The 24,565-nt window shown below is 45.0% G+C and overlaps 1 protein-coding gene across 1 annotated transcript; it reads right to left on the reverse strand.

The window, feature by feature from the left end:
* Positions 1-1,499: 1,499 nt before the first annotated feature.
* Epb42 (erythrocyte membrane protein band 4.2) lies at positions 1,500-20,067 on the reverse strand. Its single transcript, XM_028767115.1, has 13 exons — positions 19,774-20,067; positions 18,040-18,225; positions 16,895-17,128; positions 13,844-13,962; positions 12,916-13,020; positions 11,490-11,664; positions 10,930-11,068; positions 10,544-10,647; positions 9,578-9,820; positions 8,328-8,627; positions 5,401-5,561; positions 5,074-5,207; positions 1,500-3,247 (listed from the first exon to the last, which is right to left on the reverse strand). Exons 1-13 carry the CDS (start codon positions 19,781-19,783, stop codon positions 3,085-3,087), a joined length of 2,073 nt encoding a protein of 690 aa, XP_028622948.1. The 5' UTR covers positions 19,784-20,067; the 3' UTR covers positions 1,500-3,084.
* Between the last annotated feature and the right edge of the window lie 4,498 nt (positions 20,068-24,565).

Genomic DNA, 24,565 nt, shown 5'->3' on the forward strand with positions numbered 1-24,565 from the left:
GCCCTCCCCCATCAATTACTAATTACAAAAATGCCTTACAGCTGGATCTTATGAAGACATTTTCTCAGTTGAGGTTTCTTCCTTTCAAATAACTGTAGCTTCTGTCAAGTTGGCAAAGAGCTAGCCAGCATAATTGACCTCTTGTCAACTTGACACACACACACATCACTGTTAAGCCATAACCTTTCCTATTTTTGGTTCATCCCCAAGATCTCAGATTAATAAATATCATTTTGGTGGATTGAATGAAAATGGCCCCCATAGGCCTATAGGCAGTGGCACTATTAGGAGTTGTGGTCTAGTTGGAGGAAGTTGTCACAGGAGGTGGGTTTTGACGTTTCAGATACTCAAACCAGGCCTAGTTATCACTCTCTTCCTGCTGCCTACAGATCCAGCTGAGATCCAACTCTCAGCTCCTTCTCCAGCACCATGTCTGCCTCAATACTACCTCCCCTCCATGACGACAGTGGACTAACTCTGAAACTGTAAGCCAGCCCCAGTTAAATGCTTTCCTAAGAGTTGCCATGATCATGTCTCTTGATGCAATAATAGAACACTGACTAAGACAATCACAAATAGGTAACACATTACAAACTTGAAAGTCCCACAGTCTTTACCAATTCAAACACTTTAAAAGTTCAGTCTCTTTGAAAATCAAAGCGTATTTTAAAACTTAAAATCTCTTTTAAAATTTAGTTTCTAAACTGTGGGCTCCTGTAAAATAAAAAAATAAGTTAAATACTTCCTTATTTCAAGAGGAAAGAACTAGGGTACAGTCACAAGCTGAACAAAGCAAAACCACACTCCATCAGTGTAACTCAATGTCTGATATCTGGGATTTACTCATGATTTGAGTTCAGGGACTCTAACCCCGCCACAAAGCATCAAGTCTCAGCTGCTCCCCATGACCCATTCACACCTTCAAACCCAGCACCACTTGGGTAACTTACATCACCAAGTTCGGCTGCCAGCACAAGGCTTAAGTTTGGCTGCCTCTAGAACACAGCTTCTGTGTGCCGACTCTGAGGAACCATTTCCCAGAAGACTTCATTCCAAGGATGCTGGTCTCTTCTTAACAGCTGACTCTTCAGCCCCAGCTGACCAGCATCTATTGTCCCAGCAAAGCAAAGGTTTTACTTCAGTGGCTCCTATCTTTTGTTAATCAGGGCCAATTCTTCAGCTCCTGCTGACCAGACACAACAGACTTCTTCACAAAATGATCTAGTGGAGTTTTTACTTCCCTTTGAACGTTCACAAGCCAGATCTCCACTGTCTTCATTGTTTTCAATACTCTTGTCTTCCAGGCTCCTACAGAACATCCCACTGAGCACTCAACACTCAATGACTTTTCTAGCCCAAAGTTCCAAAGTCCTTCCATAATCCTCCCAAAATCAACAAGGTCTGGTCTGTCACAGCAATAACCCACTCTCCTGGTACCAATTTCTGTCTTAGTAAGTGTTCTATTGCTGTGAAGAAACACCATGACTATACCACCTCTTATAAGAGAAAGCATTAAGTTGTGGCTTGCTTACAGTTTCAGAGGTTTAGTCTATTGTCATCATGGCAAGGAGCCTAGCAGCATCCAGGCAGACATAGCACTGGAGAAGTAGCTGAGAGTTCCACATCTAAGTCTACAGACTGCAGGAAGAGAGACACTAGGCCTGGCTTGGGCTTTTGAAACTTCACCCCCTAGCAACTCAATTCCTCTAACAAGGCCACACCTCCCAATCCTTCTCAAACAGTTCCACTAACTAGGGACCAAGAATTTTAACTTATGAACCTATAGGGAACATTCTTAATCAAACCATGACAAGCTCATTTGTTAGTTTGGTCCACTTTATTAAAAATATTTGTTTTCTTTATACATGCCTATTTTGACATTGTTTAATATAACATGTATTCTCAAATGTAAACACCACATTTTATAAAGCAAAAAATGCATACGAGTTTTTATAATTTAGACAGACATTTTGAGACATTGTTTCCAACTACATTGCTATGAAATTATGTTGTGTGCGTCTAGAACAGCAGTTTTCAACCACTGGATCTCAACCAGTGGATCTCCAGCCCCTTTGGTGGACATATGTCATTTATCCTGAATATCAGATATTTGCATTATGATTCTAACAATAGCTAAATTATAATTATGAAGTTGCAACAAAATAATTTTATGGTTGGGGGTCACCACAACACGAGGAACTGTACTAATGGGTATCAGCATTGGGAAGGTTGAGAACCACTTCTCTAGAAGATCATGTGCTGGAAAGCAGGTTAAAGCTGCAGTGGGCTGTGGAGTGTGACCTGAATAAGGTCCCCACATACACCAACACTCATGAAGGTCTAGCTATAGATAAGTTTAGACTATTCTTTCAGGTTCTATGTTATGTGTTATAATAGCTTTATCCATTTATCTTTGGATCTTTTACAATAACCAACAGGGAAAGTATTAATCGATGTAATTTTAGTATTACATAAAAATTCTATTTTTAGTCAATATTGTCCTATGTCATCAGAAATAAATTGATTTAAATATTAAGTTGTCTTTCATTCCTGTAAGTTAATGGATATGTTAATGAGCAATAAACATCTGAACACCCCAAAATCTGAATGTACTCTGAAAATTAGTCCAATACTCATTGTACTTTGAGAAGTTATCTGAGTGTCTTTTCAAAAGCTTGTTTTATGTAGAGCAGTTAGTTCTAAGACAAACAGTGTTTCTGACTGCCTTAGGTTGGCTTAATACAAATGGATTTTGGAGTCAGGTAGTGGTGGTACACGCCTTTAATTCCAGTACTTGGGAGGCAGAGGCAGGTGGATCTCTGAGTTCAAGGCCAGCCTGATCTTCAGAGTGAGTTCCAGAACCAACAGGACTACATAGAGAAACCCTGTCTCAAAAATAGCAATCAACAAACCAACCAACCAAATAACCAAAAAACAAGAAAAAAAATGGATTTTGGTTTTTGTGAATCTAGCTTGATTTTTGGTCACTGGTCTGTTCAGCTTTAGTAGAGACGCATTGGTCTGACAGGCAGAGGTTCCCTCTGGAATGTGTCAAGCTTTAGAAGTCTGAGGATTGTTTGAGGGTTAAACAGAAACTTCAGGGGCCACCACAAGGACACTTCTGTGGCCAGTCAGGTTCTGGAACATGTCACAATCTACTTCCACAGTGAGCCTTTGGAGCCCCAGATGTGTTGGGGTGAACTGGAACTGAGTATGCAGGCTGCTTCCTGGCCACACAGAACCCAATCTGAAATAAAGGTAGAGACAGGTGTTAATTCTCTCCAGATCATTGTTCTGCTGGTCTCCATGGGTTGTCCTTCCTGGCTTGAAGATATGGGGCATGAGGATATAGAAATCTAAGTACATTGTTGGGAAGCCAGACGTGATCACAGGGAGAGAAGACAGGCGCTTCTTTATACAGAGCAACTGCATGACTCAAGACCGCATCTGTGATTTGCTCTGGCTCTGTTCTTCGTAATAGTACTGGCAGTATGTTTGGCAAAGCCTATAGTTTTAAATTTCTCCCTTGTGAGCACAAGTGGGTGCCATAGACATAGCGAGGGAGTGCCAATGTGTCAGCAGCTTGTGGATAACCTTCCTGGACTACAGTAGACCTTTAAGTAACTAAGGAAATATTAGGAATTTTCTTTGAGGAAGTTTGCTCCACAATTGGTCTGGAAGATCATAAAGACTAGGTAAATGTTCATGGGTTCCCCTCTCATTTTATTGGCAGGAATGACACATTTTCACCATGCTGTACCAGTGGCTCAATAATTCTGGGAAGCTCAGCGTTGCCTTTAAACTGTACCCAACCAGGAGTGAAGCAGACAAAATGAAAGAGGATGCTTGCGATGTCTAATACCACTGAGGGGTTGAAATATACAGGAACTCCTAAAAGTCAACAAGAATGGTGGCAAGGACAGAAGAAAAGCAGCCAAGACAGAGGCAACCATAGACAAGAAGATGGAAAACAAGCCTGAAGAATGGTGAATCGGAACAGTAAGACGTGGCTTTCGTTTAGACTTTTTTTTTCCGACTGGAAAGAAGAGAGTAGTTGGATATTTGCCAGAGAGGTGGGGAGAGAAACTGTCTTTCAGTGTGGGAGGGATCCCACTACTAAATCTGGTAATATCTGGCCAAACCAGATCATATCCTATGACCCAGAAATTCCATTCCTGCACAGATATAATCCCCGGCATCATCAAAGTTTCAAAGAAGCTTAGAAGGGGGGCATGCACAAGGCTGTTGGCTGTGAAACTTTGTGGCATCAGAGTGGGAGGTGTTTGTTGCTCGTCATTGTGGAGCAGTGGGAGGCACACAGTGGAGCATTATGGGGCTTAAGAAATGGATTTCACAAATACACGAAAAGAACAATGAAAAGAAGAAAAAAAACGAAGCAGCTATGAAAGTTAATGAAGCAACAGTACACATCCTGCATTGCTAAAGATTCACACATGGTGGTGAAGGGTTTAGAAATAAAAGGAATTTAACTAGAGTTATATCTTGTGGTAGTGAATAGGAGAGCTTCCTTGTTATGCCGAGAGCCAGCATGTCCTATCTGTGTTCTCTAGTACCAGATCTAACCTCCCTTCTTCACCGCAATACCTAAGCTCTTCTTGGATATCAAGAAGGGTGAGGTGAGGGTTATGTGGGGTCCTCATAGTCTCCCTTAACCTCTCCTCCTGCTGGTTGAATAGGCCATTTGGTAGCTTGAATTCAACTTCTGAAGATATCTGCTCTATCTCCAGTGATATGGCAAAAAGATGGATTACTGTTTTTAAGTCAGTGAGTCCAAACCAGTTGAGATCTTTCAGTAGAATAAGAAGTTTAGAGTTTTATCCTGGTGGTGGTGGTGGTGGTGGTGGTGGTGGTGGTGGTGGTGGTGGTACACGCCTTTAATCTCAGCACTCAGGAGGCAGAGGCAGGCAAATCTTTGTGAGTTCAAGGCCAGTCAAAGCTACAGAGTAAGTTTCAGGACAGCCAGGGCTGCACAGAGAAATTCTGTCTCAAAAATCAAAAACAGAAGAAGAGGAAGAAAAAGAGGAAGATGAAGTATCATCTATAGTCTCTTACCCATATCTCTTCTCTCTGTGAATGAGTCCCCTTCCAAAGATGGAGATGATGCAGTTCTGCATGGGGGCATCTAAGGAGTTGTGAATTCTTACTGAGACAGTGAGGGGCTGATACTGTGCTGCTCTCTTTGGCATCTGTAGGAAGATGCAACACATAGATAACTTTGGATAGACTCTGGGGAAGGGACAGTCATCGATTTCAGGAGTCTACCCACCTGCAGCTACACACCTTTTCTGACAAGGCCACACCTCCTAATTCTTCCCCAAACTCTTCCACAACAGCCCTGCACCACAGCAGCTAAGAGTAACTGAGAGAATGAGTACCCACCTCGATGACAAGATTCGGTCTACCAATGGCCAGATCTTCCTGAGCAAAGCAGCTGAGGCTGGCATGGGAGTGCCTGGCCATTGCCGTGACTCTGAGAAAGCTGTTCTCAGGTGGGTTTTGCTCAAAATAGAAGAAGGACAGGCTTGTGGATATTTTCAGAACTGCAACATTCAATAGACAAGTCAGTACAGAGCATGAAGTGCTTGCATGCCAGAATCAAACTGTAGCTCCATCTACAACAAGGGACTCGGGCTCATGGAAAACAGGAAGAGGCTACATTCCCCACAGCTACTCTGCACTTTTCCCTGCCCCCTGCCCCATTACTATCTCCACCAACACTCTTAGCAGACTGTCTCACTGGGGACGTAGAAAAGCTCCTGTGAGCTAGACCCTGTGGGTCGTGATGTCTTTGCATAAAAATCATAGGATGACTGGTGTTACATGACACTCTTCAAAGTAGTGCTTATCTCAAAACCCGACACAGCAGTTGCTGAACACATGCTCACACAGCCCCGCCCCTTCTCCTTGTCTCCTTCCTTTTTCACAGAAAATGTTAACTATCAACTGGGACTCTCTCAAGCTCTGGTTCCCATTCTCAACCTGCAGACATAGACATTATCCCTACAGTGACCTTTCCCCAGGGGATGTGCTGTCCCCTTGTCCACGTAGAATCCTATGCTTTTTAAAATATGTGCCACATTCTCACCCACTGCTGACAAGCTGTGTAAGCTCAGGCAACTTGTTTAACTTCTCTGTATCTTGGTTTCCTCCAAAGGCAAATGGGACTAAGAATGGTGCTCACCTCATCACGTTGTGAGAAAAATGAGGTAAAGCATATCACCTCACTCACCACCATTTCTAGCAGGTATTAAGTACTCAGTAAACGTGAGTTATAATCATTCCAATCAGTTATTGCCCAGAGACTATGCTGTCATCTATAACCCACCTCCCCCAAAGCTTCAGTCTTTACGTTGATTATTTACTTCAGCATATACGCAGAGTCACCTTCAAAATAAACCAAAGAATCATACCCTGGCTCTAGCAGCTGTCCCCTCGCTGACTATCCACTTAGCCTCTTCTTTTTCCCATCATGCTTTAGGAACTTCCTGAGTTGAATCTGTTTAAACCCCAGGTAGCTAGCCTGGACCACTTTCCTAGTCTGTGCTCTTCAGCCAGGACATCTCACGATCTCTCTGCCAACCTTGTTGTGTGACCCTGTCTCCTTAGACTCTTTTGTCTCCCTAATCTTTGTTCTTTCCCTGAATCGACAATTGCTGGTGTGGCTAAGGCTCTCTTCTTGCCGGCTCATCTCCTTACCTCCGGTCCTCCAGCACTGTAAGTTCCCCTGTGCCCTGACTCTGAGTCATTGCCTTTGTGCTGGGATTTCTATGCCTACTCTCCCACATGGACTGGATCTTGAACTCTGTGTTTAAGTTCTCAGCTGTCTGCTGCCTGTTGGGATACTTGGCTGTCTCATGGGCTTTTAACAAAACAAGCTATAACTAGATTCTTCTTTCTCCCAAAACTTGCATCCTCGTATTCTAGCGACTCGTGCAAAACATAGACAGACATCCACACTCACAAACCCGATTTCTCTCACCTCTGGGTTATGTCTTATTTCTGAGTGCTACCAGGCTAGCCTGGCTTTTGTTTCTGAATTTCAACTGTTACTAGTTTTAACCGACTGGTTCTCTATGGCTGCATGTAAGAATCCTTTATAACACGGTTCCAACCCCATGCCACACCCCAAGTCAGTTGGATCAGAGGCTGGCAATGAGGCTCAGCATTAGGATAATAAAGTCTCCCAGGTGCCTCAGTGTACAGCCAAAGTTAAGAACGACTGCTTTGACATGACCCTATCCATTCCATTTTGTCAAAAGGTCTTTCTTTTAAACATGGACTTCTGATAACATTGACACCACTAATGAAAACTTTTTACTAGCCCACTGTTACCCAGATAACAAAACAGTCTCCTGAGCATGACACACGAGACTGACTAGCTCTCATGCTAATTCATGCTCTGCTTGAGTGAGGCACAGTGATGGGGAGAACAGAGACTTAGGCTGCTGCAGTCCTAGAGATGCGCTCTATCCTTGTTCCTGAAGCTTGCCTGTGCAGTGAGATTTCCTCAGGAATTCTGCAAATTCTGATGCTTGTGTCTACTATAGAGTTTTTTACTTTATTGCCTGGAGTATACTCCAGACAGAGAATTTTCCAGGTTACTACAGTCTGTGGCCAAGTTTAAGCAGGACTGATGGGACTTTAATGAATCTTAGCCCTAAAATATATAGAGTTTCTGGAGAGTACCTGTGCAACCTCATCTCTTGTTTGTTTGTTTGTTTGTTTGTTTGAGACAGGGTTTCTCTGTGTAGCCCTGGCTGTCCTGAACTCACTCTGTAGACCAGGCTGGCCTCGAACTCAGAAATCTGCCTGCCTCTGGCTCCCAAGTGCTGGGATTAAAGGCGTGCGCCACCACTGCCCAGCACAACCTCATCTCAGTAATTAAACAAGTATCTAAAAGAGAGAAGAGACCCTTGTACATCTTCCCTCTGTCTGGAATGCTTGGTGCATTTTTCTGTCTGTCTGATCATTCTTCACTCTTCAAAACAGCCTTTTGTAGATCATCTGGGTACAGACTGCCCCAGCCTAGGCAAGGGGCTTCCTGTCTTCTACTCTGTCGGCCTCTCCAAATGTTTTCTTGCTGCCAGGGTAGGTTGGTGTACTTATTTGATTGCAGCTGGGATCGTGGTCCTCTCACCATGTCAGGACGAATGTATACATGTTGAATGAATGTATGTATTGAATGTTTATGTGTTGAATGAGAGTGAGCACCAAGGGGCTAAAAAGCTGTCTCTGGAGACCCATGGGTGGAGTCTAAGAAAGAGCCATGTGTGTACAGGATGTCTGCTGGGGCCAAAGGGAGTTACCCTGGTTAGGTCCGAGCATGAGGAACTGCTTCTGCCTCCAGAGATCAGTAGCGAGGACTCCATTGTAGTACAAAGCCTGGGCCCCAATCACCAGATACACCTCCTTCTCCTCGTCTGTGGGGTTAATCAAGGTCACTGAGAGCCGACCATTTCCTCTCAGAGGGAGGGAGCTAGGTGTTTCCAAGAACAGGTGCAGAAGGTCTCCAGGCTCACAACTAGGAGGACACATGCCGTCGTCTTTCCCAAGTTTCATTCTTTCCTTCTGGACCCTCTCCAGTACCTCCTGTTCTTGAAGAGATCCTGCAGAATAAGAGAGAATAGAGAGCACCCAGTAGGTACAGATCCTTCTGATAAAAGGGCAGGGTTAAAATGTATTTACCACTCATTTATCTGCTCAGATACCAGAATCCTAAAAAGCTTTGCAAATGCCTCAGGCTTTGAATTTGCCTTTGCACTAAGAAAATACGTTTTGTGACAAGTCAGTGCTGTCGCTGGAGATAGTTTTGCAAGAAATTGACTTTCCATGTGTGAAGGAACTTGGAGTTACTCCAAGAGCAAAGGCGCCCTGGAGTATTCTTGAGTGGGGAGATAACAAGGACATTCATGTCTTAGAATGTTCATTCTCGAAAGTGACAAAGGAAAGGGAACTGCAATGGAGAGACCAGAGCCAGGGAGGCGCCACCCCTATGGGCAGGAGGAGAGGGAGCTGCAGGATTACCTAGGTTGTGAGGAAGAACACAGAAGACAGAGGCAGGCAGGGCAATGTGCTGTGAAGGGGAAGGCTCCCGTTACAAGCATCCTGATTTGAACTGATAGATAAAATGCTAATAGAGAGAAATAGCTGGCGATCTTGGAAGAGAGGGAGAGAGGGGTAACTTCCTCTCCCTCAGTCCTGAAAGTCTTCTTGAACAAGGCTCTGTATTTAGTGCTTCGTTTCATAACGACAGTTCTCAACTGGAGGCAGTTTTGACCCCCTAGAGGACATTTGGAAATACATGAAGACGTTGTTGGTTATCGGGACTGGCTGGAGTCGGGGGGGCTGACATCTCACGAACAGAAGCCAAGAGAGCACCACAGCGTGTCCTGCAGCTCAGACTCCTACAGCAGCCCTGCCAGCCAGGCTGGAGAAACCGACTTTTACTTGATGGGGAGAAGACTGGGGCTCTTTCTGGCCCTCTTCAGTCCTGCCATTCCCTTCCTCACATTTGCTGTCTCAGGTGAATAGGCCAGTTCCCTTGGCTGATAAGTACCTGCAGGATACTTGTAGTTCTGAGTGATGTCTTCGCAGCGGTCACTGCCCACGACCTTGGTGCTGATGCTGCTGCTCACGTTCTTTCTGTTGGAGTTGGTCAACTCCAACTTTCCATCCTCACAGCACTTCCAGACCACACATGAGGCATTTACTGCGGCAAAAAGCTCTGCTACTGCCGGGTCCAGCTGCAGCTCCCCCTCCTTGACTGCTCTGACTGGGACCAGATTACAGGATCCCAGGACTGAGGGGAAGAAAGGGCAGATGAGCAAAGGAGCCACTCTTAGACCTCTGCTCTGGTTAGCGCTTTTAGTGTCAGTCCTTATCCTGTACATTGTCTTTCTTTCACCAGGATCAAGGTCAGAGGTGGGAAGAAGACAGATTGTCTGAGAAAGTATCAGAGATGAAACTCACAATTATGCAGTGAAAATACTTTTAGGTCCTGGCCTATACCAGAAACTGGACAGGAAGGAGCTCAGAGGAACATGATCAGTGCCCAGTCTTAATACTAATATGCTAGGGACAGGCCACCTTAATTGCTTCTGGTGTGCTAGGCCCTGACAGTTCTGTTCTAGAACAAGAAGCCATCATTCTTCAGTTGCTTGAAGCTTCCCTCTGTAGGCTTAAGCTTACTACTAGGCTCCTTTCTTCCACACACAGGTAAGTCCACTCCACCAGGCACTACCCCAGAACACCCACGGCCACGTTAAGCTCCTTTGGCCTTCATTGAGATGGTATTCCCTTGCCTGTGGCTTTAAGTGGGCCTAGTGTTCATGTGGTCTCACGTGATAGCTGACATCTCTACCCCCTGAGCCTGCTGGAACCATCTGGCCACTGTCACGTCCACTACTCCTGTTTTAGAGGATGAAGACCCTCTCTGGACCACACGCTGCTCCTAGATCATTTGCAAGTGACCCTTTCAGCTCTTACAGCCCTGGTTGGTCCTGGGCCCACCCTTAGGCTTTACCTCCAACTCTGTTAGGAGCCCTCGGGTGCAGAATCTGCCATCCATCATAACCCCGGGACAAATCAGGCCTACTCATCCAGCACTCTACAGAAGTTTGGAAGATCCTAAAAGTAGCAAAGGCAAAACTTCAAGTGAGGAAAAAAAGAATATGGAAGAAAAAGAGTCTAGGAATGTGACTTTAGGGGGCTGTTGCCATGGGGATAGAGGACACTGCTGAAAAGAACAGTGACACTCCTAGAGAGGGGTAAACACCCCACCACTGACCACCGCCACCTCCTATAAGAGTCCTGGGGGTCTGTTCTTAGCCCAAGGCTTTCTGAGTGTGGGGGTTCACATGGAACTGGGTGCTTTCTGGTCTAGAACCCAAACTCCTTTAGGCTTCTCACCAAATACGGCCCCTCTGCCCTTCTCCATTCTGGAGTCCCTCCTCATTGTAGTACTCATCCACCAGCAGGCTCCCGTCGGTACCTTGGGCTGAGTCAAACGTGGTAACGACTCGGGCTGGGATGCCCAGGCACCTTAGCACTGCGAGGAAGAGGCATAGGATATCAGAGGGGGCAGCAAAGCCCCAAGCTGGACAGGGACTGTCTTAAATGACAGGTGACATAGAAAGAGGAGAATTCTGCATGGAACAGATGAAGGCTGGTAAATGATGCACAAATCACACAGCACAGGGACGTGGAGCAAGAGGGCAGGTTTAGAAACACTGAGGCTTGCTCTGTAGGGGGACAAGTTTGAGAGCAGAGTTTAAAAATGAGCTCAGATTTGCAGAGGGGAAAGAGAAGCAACAGCTGGTGGGGAAATCCATTGGGGGAAGGCCGTGGAGAAGAGGCAGTGCCTGCTTTAAGAGATGTCCCTCCTAGATGGAAGGCCAAGGGAAAACTTAAGATTCAGGCTAGACACAACAGCAGCCCAGAGACAGACCTATGTGTTGCCTACCCTGTACCTGTGCAAACAACAGCAGCAAACACCCACGCCTGGATCTCATACACGGGCCGGCCTTGGCCAGTGAGCCACTGCCTCAGGATGGGCACGCTGCCCCGTCGTTTGTACAGGGCACCTTCCTGGGCAGCCTGGGTCTGTGACATAGGCAGGACACTCTTCTTCTTGAGGGTATGCAACTGTTGGGGCAGATACGGTTGTCAGTGGGAGTCCTGTGGGTGGACAGCTTGCAGGAGCCAGCAAGAAATGCTTATTGTAGCTTGCCAAGCATGTGACTCAACCCTTGGAGCATGTTAAAGCAGCATGTTCCAGCCTCCAGCTTATGCTCTAACTGCGTTATAACCTCAGAGTCAGACCCAGGGCTCCTCATCAAAATCATTTTCCAGCCCCAGCCACTGGGTGGAATATGAGAGTTGGTTCTCCTGGTCCTCAGCTTCCCCTGCCCTGACTCTTTCAGTGTTATTTGCCCTGGGTCCTAGAGGCAGCTTATCTCAAACCTTTTCCTTCTTGTAGAATAACCTCAATCCCACATCCTGCTTTTCAGAGACGAACAGAGTGTTATGAAAGGAAATGGGGACTGTGTTACTTCTCTGAGAGGGTTTTGTGGGCATAGTGTGCTGGCTAGTTTTATGTCAAGTTGACACAAGCTAGAGTTATCTGAGAGAAGGGAACCACACTTGTAAAAATGCCTCCATAAGATCTATCTGTAGGCAAACCTGTATGGCATGTTCTAAATCATTGATTGATTGATTGATAGGAGGGCCAGCCCATTGTGGGTGGAGCCATCTCTGGGCTGTTGGTCCTGGATTCTTTAAAAGCAGACTGAGCAAGCCATGAGGAGCAAGCCAGTAAGCAGCACCCCTCCGTGGCCTCTGCATCAGTTCCTGTCTCCAGGTTCCTTCCCTCTTGAGTTTTTGCTTCGGTTGCCTTTAGTGGACTGTGACTCTGTAAGTTAAATCATTTCCTCCCCAACTTGCTTTTAGTCATAACAATTTCATAACAGTAATATCAACCCAAACTAAGTCACGTGGGAAAAAAACAAGCCATCTTCATGGTTTGCATATTCTTAGGAACATTTAGAAATAAAAAAAGACCATTGGATTACCATAGCAAGTACTGAGAAGGAGAGGGCTTATCTTCCCTCCTAGGAATCTCAGCCTCTGGGTCAGGGCTGGGAGGACGAGCTCTGAGAAAAGCCAGGTCAGTCTCCTCCCTCCCTGGCTTTCATCTCAGATAAACCTCTCTCCTCCCTTTCTTTTTAACCTTGTCCTTCTCTTCCATCAGGCTTTCCTCTGAAGACTGTCTCCCACACCCCAGGAAAAGGGACCTGTCCATGCTTTGAGGGCTTCCAGAGCCGTGAAGGTGGAGCCCTCGAGCCAAAGGCTCATGTCCCATCTCCTCTCCCTCTGCTTCCCCAGCCTCATGCTCACCAAGGCGCCCACCACGCGGGCCACGTGTGTAGGCTGATTCCAGTCTTTCACTTGCTTGTCCACACTCAGTAAGTTGAAGCTGAGGTCCACGACATCTCTCTCAAACTGTAAGGACAACGCAGGATAAGATGAAGAAGGGTTTCCGGGCCAGGCACTATCTCACAGGACAGATTTGTTATCTTGTCCCTCTCTCAAGCTTGGGTCTCACATCTTCCTCACCTGCCTCAACATCCACCATGGGTGTTCTGGCTCTTCTCTCTTCTTACCACACCACTGGGACATGTACCCAATGCCCAGTGCTTTGTTCTGTTGGCTTATTTTCCTGATAGGCTGTGATCTCATGAAGACTGGTATTGGGCCATTTTATTGATTGATTGATTGAGACTGGGTCTTAATGTATAGACCAGAATGACTTTTGAACTCGAAGAGGTCTGCCTGCTTATGCCTCCCAAGTGCTGGGATTTAAGGCATGTGCCACTATCAGAACCATGTCATTCAATTCATTTAATTTCATTCATTCCTACTTAGTGAATATCTAATGTTCCCACAGGCACTGAACCAGGTATGGAAGGCTCAAGGTAGCTCCCTCTTTGGAGGAGCCCCCTAGTTGGGATGTATGTGACCTTTCAGGTAACACACCATAGCAACACATCTCAGACTCCAGGCGTCTATCCTAGATGGCACAATGGGACAACTCCTCTATCTTTAGGAAGTGGGAGAATTTTCCAGAAGGTGGTAAGACTGGGGATGTACTTTTCCAAGGGGAATAAAGAAGGAAGCTAGTCCAAGAAGCAGCTCCAGAGAGTACTGTAGTGTGGTCCAAAAGGAACAGAGGCAACTTAGGTTGACAAGGGCTCTTGAACCTGCTAGTGTTGGCCTGAGTGTTGAAAGTTATGTGTGCTCCTTCTTCCCTGGAGGTCCCTATTACCTGACCAAAGTCCCAGGGCTCTTCCTGAATGCAGTTAGCGGTGCCCAGGTAGACAAAGCCGTTCTGGTTCAATACATACTCAGTGCGTTGAGCCTCATTCTGCAGAAATACAGCATCATCTGTCAAGAAGGAGGAGAGGTTGAGGGTCTGAGGGTGCTGGGTCTGTCCTCCATGCCTGGGCCTCTGCCCTGCTAGCCCAAGTTGGGTTTGGTTTCAGCACTCTCTTGCATCCCTGGGCCTAATTAAAACTCAGGCGGGTCCTTCTCACTGCTCCCTCAGGACCTGGCCCACACAAACCTCTGTCAGTCAGGGTGTGGCTAGGAACAAGCCACCCTTAAAAAGCCTTGTGCTTTCCAGAAGAGGTTTGCAAACAAGAGCCTTACTGGCTCAACCAGAAATCCTAGGGAATTTCCCAGTGGTCTGTTAAGTCTTACCTAGAAGACCAATTTGTAACAACAACAACAAAAAAAGTGTCTCAGAGGAAAAGTGATATGAACACAGCATTTAAATACAGGTTAAACAGAATCAACAGAGTGGGCAGGGCAGGAAAGAGCATTGGGCTTCTGTTCTGGGAGGTTCTCTGTGTCCTAGGTGACCACAGTCCTTTTCTACCCCCTCATCCAATTCCCTTATCCAAGCATTAGGCATCGCGAAGAGATTGCGGGCCAGAGAAAAACTTTGGCTTGTCAGTCCCAAGGTCTCTTCAGCACTGTGTAAGGTAGGCCAGCTGACCTACAAGCTTCTACAGAGTCTTCTGACTCTGTGCGGGCGCACGGGCGAGCACACACACACACACACACACACACACACACACACACACACGTTCATGTACTGTGGGGTGGTTCGACTAGTTTCTAGGAACATTAAAGAAACGTCTAGACCACCAAAAGAGTTTCTTAGGCTACAGAAACACGAAGCACTTGAGAGCTGCCCAGGCACCCAGTATTGTCTCTGCACCCTGTGTGCCGGGATTAAAGGCCTGTGCTCCCACACTGGCCCATTGGAACCTCTCTCAGTCATCTCTCAGAGGAGCAGAAGCAATGGCTTCCACTGCCCAATCCCTCCATAGCAGGGCTTCCCTAGTTGGGTTCCTATAAATGGAGCAAGAAGGCAAGTATCCTAGTAGTGGAATCATGGGTGGATTCCTTCAGAATCCAGTGCTGTCCTAGAACTGTCTTGTTGGGACTGTAGTTTGGCTGCCAGGGGCTAGCTTTGAATGTAGACTCTGGGCCAGTCACCTGAGGTGCACTAAAGCCTCAGCATTGGAAGAATACTCCCAAGGTCTTCCTGTCAGTATGTAGCGAAATGTGGGGCCTCTCTCAGAAGAAGGATCCTGAATCTACAAATGAATGACAAGGGGCAAAAGACACCAGAGTAGACGGGTTTCCTATCTATTATTTCACTTGCCTTTCTCCTTGGAACGCAAAGGAAGGCCCTCAGCTGAGAACAGGCAGAACTAACCTTAGGAAGTTCTCAACCCTTTAATACAGTTCATCACGTGGTGATCCCCAACCATTAAGTTATTTTTATTGCTAATTATGAAGTAACATTGCTACTGTTAGGAATATAATGTAAATGCCTGTGGTTTTCAGTGGTCTTACATGACCCCTGTGAAAGGGTTGTTGTGAACCACACACAGGTTGAGAACTACTGATCTAAAGTTAGGGGTAGGAATTAGAGGTCTCACCCTGGACAACAGAAGTAAAGTCCATTGGCTTCAAACATCATGAAGGAAAGAGCCTGGGACTTGGCTCTAGGTGTGTGTCTTTAGGACACACACCTAATTATTTTCTTTTCTCATATTTCCTCTGGTGTTCTAGCCCTGTCTTATAAAGGGGGCCTTTCAAGCTGACAGTGAGGTTATTGAAAGGAAAAGGAAGTGTGTGTCTAGTCTTGAAGCTAGGAAAGCCAGGAGAAACTGTTTTCCACTCTCTCTATCAACCCTTAAGAATCTGCAACATTCAGATGGGTGTGACAGATTTAAAAGGGACAGAGACTTGAATGTCAAAATAAGAAGGAAGGGACAATGTCCCATTGTAGCCTCATTTGGACAAACCTAGGTCCACTCGATAAATGAAGCCCAGTTTCAACCAGAGCTGTACTTTATAGGAGGCCATCTGGACCCCAGTGGAGCCACTTATAGACCAGCTCAACAACAGGACTTTAGACAGGTCAGTGTGGAGACCCCATAACCTGCTTTAATAACAGAATAAACAGGTAGAGAGAAACAAAACCGAAGAATTGGGCTCCTTTACCACGAAGCTGATGAAGATAAGGACCTCCATCCTTTACTGATGAAGATAAGGACTCAGAGCACAGACTCCTTTCACATGCTAGAGGGATCAGACAATTCAAATTTTTGTGTTCTTTTTCTTTAAAAATGTTTCCTTTCACTAGATAATCTATTGACCCCTCAAAACCCAACTACATCCCAGAGAGACAGGAAAGAGACAGAAACCCCATACTCTGGATCACCTCAATCCTGCATCTCTTCCTAGTTCTCATCCCCAGTGTGTGTGTGTGTGTGTGTGTGTGCATCTGTGTGTGCACACACCTGTGCATCTGTGTCTGTGTATCTGTGTGTCTATCTCAGTTTATGTACACATGGTGCTCTGGTGTATACCTGTGCATTGAGAGGCCAGAAGAGCACATCGGATCTCTTGGACCTGGCTTTAAATTCATCTATTGGACACTTGGCTTGTTATCTGTGATCTGGGATCCAAGCCTTTGTCCTCATGGTTGTGCAGCAGGCAGTCTTGACTGCTGAGCTATCTATCTTTCCAGCTCCTCATTTCTCTATTATTACAGTAAAGGGCAGATTTTTGAGTTCATCTCAAAGCATCCAAAATAGTCTGAAGCAGCACCAGAGTTTGTCAGTAAGATAAGTATGTACTTGTAACATGAAGTCCCAGGGACACCAAGATGGGATCTGAGAAGATACTTGTGGAATTTAATGTTGTTGTTGCCCACGGGGCTGCCTGTTGGAGCTGTATCCCAGCTCTGTTTCCCTGCATCCCTGTGCATCTCAGACTAGCTCAGGTCCAAACTTACCTCTATTCCATGGATTAAAGAGCAGTGTGAATTGGCCCAAGGGGTATTGTTTCCTGCCTGAAACCTGAAGCAGGAGTGAGTAGCGGCCAATAACAGCATCCACAGGCGTGGTCACAGAGATGGTCCAGTGTTGGGCATCTCTTTCCTCCACTGCAGCACTCCACCCTTTTTGGTCCCCAAGAGAGGAAATTGGGAAGATGGCTTGGGTATTACTGGACTTGGAAGGCTGCTCTCCTGAAATGCATAGTAATAAATTAGTCATTTGGACTTCCAGGTCACAGGTCAGAGGTATAAATCAAGGTCTTACAAAATTGGAGGAGGTGCCAATTCGTTTTGGAGGAGAAGAAAAGAGGGCCTCCTATAAATAGAAACATTAGAAGATGAGGGGTGAACACAGGCTCTGGAACTTATGGATCTGTGTCTATGAATGGGTCACAGTCTACAAAATGGGTGTAATAATGGTACAACCATCTCTCTGATCCAGGGATATTGGTTCCAGGACCTCCTGCAATATCCAAATCCAAGGTTGTTTATATCTCTTTATATAAAATACCATGGTATTATATTTTCTTGCTAATCTTTTCATTATGTATGAATCCTTATACAGTGTGAACGTTGTATAAGTAGTCACTATGCTATATGTTTTAAGAATTGCTGGTGAAGAGGGAAAGACTGTACTCAGTTCAGTACAGGAACAATCTTTGCCCAGGTGTGTTCTATCATTGTTGGCTGATTCTGAGGAAGCAGAACCCATGGACCTGGAGGGCCTGTGAAGGGAGTAAATTAGGTACTGTATATGAAGTACTTGATTCGGTATCCGATACATAATTCAGATTTCAATGAGTGCAGACTAGATGCTATATGTAGCCAGAGTTAAACCCCACTCAGCCTTTCCTACAAAGTGTCAGTCAAACAGAAGCTCTTAATGGTGATGCTGTTGAACACTTCAGAATCATAACAGCATTTCTTATGCACATTATCTTACAAATTCTCACACAATATCCCCTTATCAGACAGAGCAGGACAGCTTAAGACCCAGCTACTTTGTGGACCATTTGTCCCTTGGTCTTCTGAGAGGATGCTGGGAAGAGATTCCCCTTCCAGATTCCCAAGTCCCCACGCTGATCTAGGCAGGTCGCACATACCAGTTTGTGCAATGAGAGCCACTTTCTTCAGGGCAGACAGGAACTTGTAGGTTGGGGCGCGGAAGTTCAGGGTGATAGTGAAGGGTTGTCCCCTCCTCAAAATAAGGTGCTGGGAGCTGATGGCGCTGGTGTGGTGCTCCTCATTGTTTTCTGCCGCGTGGAAGTCACAGCTCTTGATACTCAGAGCTATTGTGGGAAAAAGTGAAGTCATATATACGAGGTAAGTGCAGCAGCATGAATAAAAGTCACCTTCCAGGGGTGGGGTTCAAGTCCTGGACTCTGTTTCCTTGTCAGCTGTGCACCATCAAGCAAGCAACTTGAGTTTCATTCATATTTCAGTTTTCTTCTCTTTGGACTAACTATCCCTCTTTGGGGAGGTATACAAAATGAATGAAGTTATACACATATCTGTTTATACTTATGTGCTAGCATTTACATTAGCATAATGTCAAACGTGTATTAAGGCCCATTAAATGTTTCCGTTTATTTCTGCTTCCAAATGCAAACAATGAATAAAATCTTGAATCTTGCCCACTCTTTATATCCCCCCCTTTTTGAGACAGGGCCTCATGTATCCTAGGTTAGTCTCCAACTTTCTGTGTATCTCAAGTTGATGTTAAACTTCTGATCTTCCTGAATCCACCTTCCAAGTGCCTGAGATTGAACAGAGATCTTATGCCGACGAGGTGAACACTCCCCGAGCTACATCCCTAGTATCAGATTCATGTTTTTGAGAACACAATCAGATAATGTTAGAACTGGTTTGGGGTCACTGGGTCAAATTCTCTTGTCTTAAAGATGAGATGGGTGAGGCTGAGAATAGAATCAACTCACCCAAGATCATGTGTGAGTTTTGATCTAAAGACTCACCATCTCATGACACTTGAAAGGAGGTGGTGAGTGTATTGTGAGCCCACCTTCTTGATGGTTGAGTTGGTCTGGGAAGTGGAAGAGTGAGCTGTCACATGATCTGAACCAGGTATACTAGGCCCATAAATAACCACAGCATCATGGCGTGGGCTGTTCTCCAGGATCCTTTAGACTCTTGTTCTGACTGTGAGCCTGAAGATTTTTCAAGATTTAGTTTCTTTTCTATTGCTGTGATAATACACCATGTCCAAAAGCAACTTGGAGAAGAAAGGGTCAGGGAAGTTGGGACAGGAACCTAGAGGCAGGAACTGAAGCAAAAGCCATGGAGGAGCTGCGGGATGCTGCTTACTGGCTCACCCAGCCTGTCTCCCTTTTACTACCCAGGACCACCTGCCTAGGACAGCACAACCCACAGTGGGCTGGGCCCTCCCACATCAATCAACAATGGATAAAATGAACCACATGCTTGCCCACTGGCCAATCAAGAGGGAATATTTTTCTCAGTTGAGGTTTTCTCTTCCAAAATTATTCTGGCCTATGTTGAGTTGACAGAAAAATTAGCCGGCACACCAAGTGTATCTCATTTGTATCATAGCTTAGAGAGTTGTAGTCATTTTCATTATGTTGATCCTGGGCTATGAATACAAATGCATGATAATCATTCCACCAAAGTGCAATTAAATCTACCATGCAACCACCTACACCACACTCACACCATCACCCTTTCTCTTCCTACTCCATGTACCTCCCATCCCACCCCTCACATCTCACACATCCTACTGTCACCTCCATTACCAACCTATTTCCTTTGATAAAAACATGTCGCAGTGACAGTCCTAGCAGCGAAGAGCTGGGTTAGCTCACCTTGCCCCATGGCTGCCGGCTACTTGAATCCACAGCACAGGAAATGCTGGCCTTGGACTGTTGCCTCTGGGTTCTCTCTCCAAATCTATCTCCACACTGGCGAAGATGGTGGGCTTCTGTTGGTTTAAAGCCTCTAAAAAGCAAATTTCCCTCACTCCTCTTGTGAGCCTGCTGACAGGTTTCTTGACTCCTACCCCCTCCCTGCTGCTATCTCCTAGACCAGCTGCTGGGAGTGACCCTTTTCTCTTTCATGATGTCGCTTAGGCAGGAGGCCTAGGCAGGCCTCTGTCTGTCAGGCTAGAGTGAGAATTCCTCAAGACCTGCTAGCTAGGAAAAGTCCCTCAAAGCCTGATTCTTCAGTGACCTCAAGAACCCCTCAGAGATGTTTTCTGGACAACTCTAGATGCTGTTGTAGACAGCAGGTCCATACCCAGCTCTGAATCTCCTGCCTCAAGTAAATTATGAGCAGCTGCTTACCATACATATGTCTGCAATCCATCTGTTTGAATGAGATAAGGAGATAGAGTCTGTTGAAAAAGAAAATGCAGAAGCCAGGGCCTGGGCTCTTTCAAGATGACCTGCTCTGGGACAACCAGCCAGATACAGTTTAGAATTTTTTGAAACTCGGCTCTAGTCCCTCTACTTTCTCCTTGGTCCTTAAGGATGAAGGTTCCAGAGAGGGTCTCCCATCTGGTCCTCCTGGACTTTCTAGCTCTTTGCCTGGGCTTCCCAGTGTGTGTCCAGGGGAACACCTGGGGCAGCCAGTGTGTGAGGTGTCTGTGGAAGGATGCAGAACAGGCCACAAAAGCACTGTTTCCTGTGAACAGGGAGGCTGGGGTGGCGTGCTTTGCTGTTCACCCTTTTAAAACTTTTAACTATAACCTGCTTGAAGAACAATGACAAGAAAAAAAAAAGGAGTGAAAGGAAGGAAGGAAGAAAGAAACCCTTTTGTCTCCTAACCCCCAAATAAGACATTTTCCCTAAGAACTGAAGAAGCTGATTTTTCATTATTTGATTTTTTACCTAGAAAACACAAATCTAAATATGATGAGAAAGGTGACTAGGACTTGGCCAATACCAACATCATGGAGACAGTATAGTAGCTTTCATACCTGTAACATTGACTGTTGGAAGTGTACGACTACAGTTGGAAATGTAATTAAAGCCCTAACTTACTGTACTTAACAATGAAAGGTGGGATATTAAAAAATAAACCCAAAGACTGTGGAAGGGCTGTGAGGAAAACTACTGAAGAGCAATAGGAAGACATTAACAGATGAAGGTGAGGTCACAAGCTTGGATCGGATGCCTCAGCATCATTAAGATGCCAGACTTCCCAGGCTGATCTTAAGGCTCATGTAGCCCCAGCAAACCCATCAAAACAATTGTCCTTTGAAACCAGGCAAACTGATTTTAAGTTTCCAAAGGAAATGTCAAAAGCAGAAATGACATGTAATCAGGGTTCCTAGATAATAAAACATGATGATCCTAATAACTTAGAAATGTCTGTATTAAATGTACTAAATGTTGTACTTTGAATCAGTGAAGGAAGAAAAGATTCATTAGTATGTGGTTTGGGGACATTAGCTTGACATAAAGTTGACTTCCTATTAGACCACATACAATCCAGATGGATCCAAACTGTAAGGGTAGGGGCTGGAGAGATGGCTCTGTCATTTAGAGTACTCAAATGCTCTTCTGGAGAACTCAGGTTCAATTCCCAACACTTAGGTGGCTTACAACTGGCTAGAATTCCAGTCCCAGGGAATTCTATGCTCTCTACTGGCCTCTGCAGGCACCAGGCACACATAGCACACAGACACACCACAGGCAAAATACCCATATACATAAAATAAAATAACAATTAAAAATTTATCTTTTTAAAATGTGTGTGTGTGTGCGTGCACACGCACGCTCGTGTGTGCTCTTGTTTTCCTGAGTATATGTATGTATAACACATGCATGCAAGAGCTCAAGAAGGTCAGAAGAGGGCTTTGGATGTCCCAGAATTCGTTATAAGTTATAAGCCACCACATGGGTATTGGGAACTGAACCTAGGCCTTCTGTAAGAGCGGTAAGTGTACTTAACCTCTGAGCCATCTGTCTGGCGCAATTAGAGTTAATTTTTTTGATTTAGCTGTTCCCACTAGGCAAAATGAAGTTTATACAAGTATACTCAATGCATTGATACTTTTTAAAAAGCAAACAATGGAAAATAACCTAAATATCCATAAATAAGATTGTCTGGTAAACAGAAGGGAACCACTGTCTGTAAACAGATATGGAACAATTTTCAAGCCATTTTAATTTTAAAAAGTGAGACATGGGACAATGAACAGTGTAAGCTGCTTCTGTATAAAGGATGGATTGACCAACCCTGCTCGGTCAGTCAACAGGTTCTCCAGCGCAAGAGTGAGGATTAAAAGAAAAGAGACAATTAGACAAAATTGCAGCATGACCCCAGCCAGTTCTGAGGCTGAAGGCTGAGGCAGGTTTGTTTATTCCCACTTTTCTTTTTAAGCCCTTTTAATTATATGCAAGTTTTTAGGTCAGTTCTAGGTTGAGGAACCAACAATACAATAGAAACAAACAGTCAAGGAACAAACAAGGCAATATACAGAGTCCCGTGATCACCTCATGATCACTCTCATGATCAGTGTTTCTAAGGGCTCATCAGGATGACAAAAATATCTGCACCTACTTCCCGGTCCTAGCCCACAGTCATATTCATGTCTGAGGCCTACTTCTTTGTTCTAGCCTAAGACTTGGATTCCTGCCTGAACTTAATTCTCTGTTTTAGCCTAAAATTAGATTCCTGCCTGAACTTACTTCTCTGTTTTAGCCTAAAATTAGATTCCTGCCTGAACTTACTTCCTTGTCATGGCCCAATGTCAGATTCCTGCCTAAAGCCCATTTCCTTGTCCTTGGCCAATGTCGAATTCCTGCCAAGCAGCCTCAAAAGCTCTCCACAATGGATATATGTGGGGAGGATATGTGTGTGTTCTGAATAAAGGAATATATGTGGGAGGATTTGTATGAGTTCTGTATAAGGATATATGTGGGAGGATATGTGTGAGTTCTGTATAAGAATATATGTGGGGAGGATATGTGTGAGTTCTGTATAAGGGATATATGTGGGGAGGATATGTGTGAATTCTGTATAACAGATATATGTGGGGAGGATATGTGTGAGTTCTGTATAAGGGATATATGTGGGAGGATATGTGTGTGTTCTGTATAAGGATATATGTGGGAGGATATGTGTGTGTTCTGTATAAGGATATATGTGGGAGGATATGTGTGAGTTCTGTATAAGGGATATATGTGGGGAGGATATGTGTGAGTTCTGTATAAGGGATATATGTGGGGAGGATATGTGTGTGTTCTGTATAAGGATATATGTGGGAGTATATGTGTGTGTTCTGTATAAGGATATATGTGGGGAGGATGTGTATGAGTTTGCTTGTATTTACCCAGAGCATTTCTAGAAAGTTCCTGAATTTGGACAAGGACATTCAGTGCCCAGCAGTAGGCTTTCTTCATCATTCTGTACCCTTGTACCATGAGCATGTATTTATATATTAATATTAAAATAATCAAAACTTGCCAGGGAAAGAAAGGTCTTACTAAACAGCCACATTCGCCATAGAGACCTCCTACCTGAGTGGACAATGGGCAGAGTTGTGGGCTTGTTCCATTTTGTGGGGTTTCTTCTACGTTTCAAACCACTTAGCAAAGACAATCTACTGTAGTGGAATTCCCATGGGACCCTCACAATATCTAGTCTTTGGAAGTTTCCGTGGGGGGGGGTCACTTTTAGAAGAGCCTGGGGTAAGGCAGATGCCACTGTGGCTTGGTTTAGCCAGGGACGGTGGAATATGTGAAGAGGAAGGAGGGGGTAACCCAAAATGTCCATCCTGCTACCTGTGACACCCACACCTTCCCACTCCCTGGCCCTCTGCAGAAAACCAGTCCCCTAGCTGGTCTGTCCCAAAGACGGATTTGTTTATTCAACTATGGGGGGGAGAACATTTTGACCACTCTTATGCACCAGAAACTATATTAGAGTCTCATAAATTAGATCAATGGTTTTTCTGTGCCTAGAAGCCTGTGTTCCAGCAGGGGGAGACAGACACTTGTAGGCTCCTGAAAGGGCTTGTCAGTCCAATCTGCCTTTGAAATAGTTGTGGAGTGGAGGTCAGGAGAGACTTCCTCATGAGTAGTACTGAAACTGAAAAGCTGGGGGGATAAACAGGCCCTGGCTAGCTGGGTGTTGTGGGAGGAGATAGAACAGTACATGCAGAATCGCTAATGCAGAAAGCAGGCAAAAGTCCAGGATGCATTTGAGGGTTCGGTATTTATCCTCAGAGCAGTGGGAGACCATCAAACCATACTTAAAGCAAACATCACCAAGTCATATTTGCATTTAAAAATGCCATATGCCAGCTAAAAGGAAAGAAACTAGTCTAGAGGGCTAAGAGAGAGGAAGTTGACCAATAAGAGACATCTAGTAATGGTTCAGGTGAAAGATGACAAGGACTTCATTAGGGAATGTTGAAGGGAAATGTGAACAGATTTGAAAAGAAAGGTAATTGACAAGTTGTATTAATGAGAATAGAAAGGGCAAAATTTTCTTTCAGCAGGACTCCCAGGTTCACGTAAGCTATGCCAGTACTTGCTTTACAAAGCACGTTGGCATACATCATCTCTTATGATCTAAACCTCAGTTTGTAAGCCAAATAAGTTATCTCAATTTTGTTAGTATAGGGAATACATACTTGTGAATGAATGA

Source organism: Grammomys surdaster, unplaced genomic scaffold, assembly GCF_004785775.1.
Source record: "Grammomys surdaster isolate TR1022 unplaced genomic scaffold, NIH_TR_1.0 170, whole genome shotgun sequence".
NCBI lineage: Eukaryota > Metazoa > Chordata > Mammalia > Rodentia > Muridae > Grammomys > Grammomys surdaster.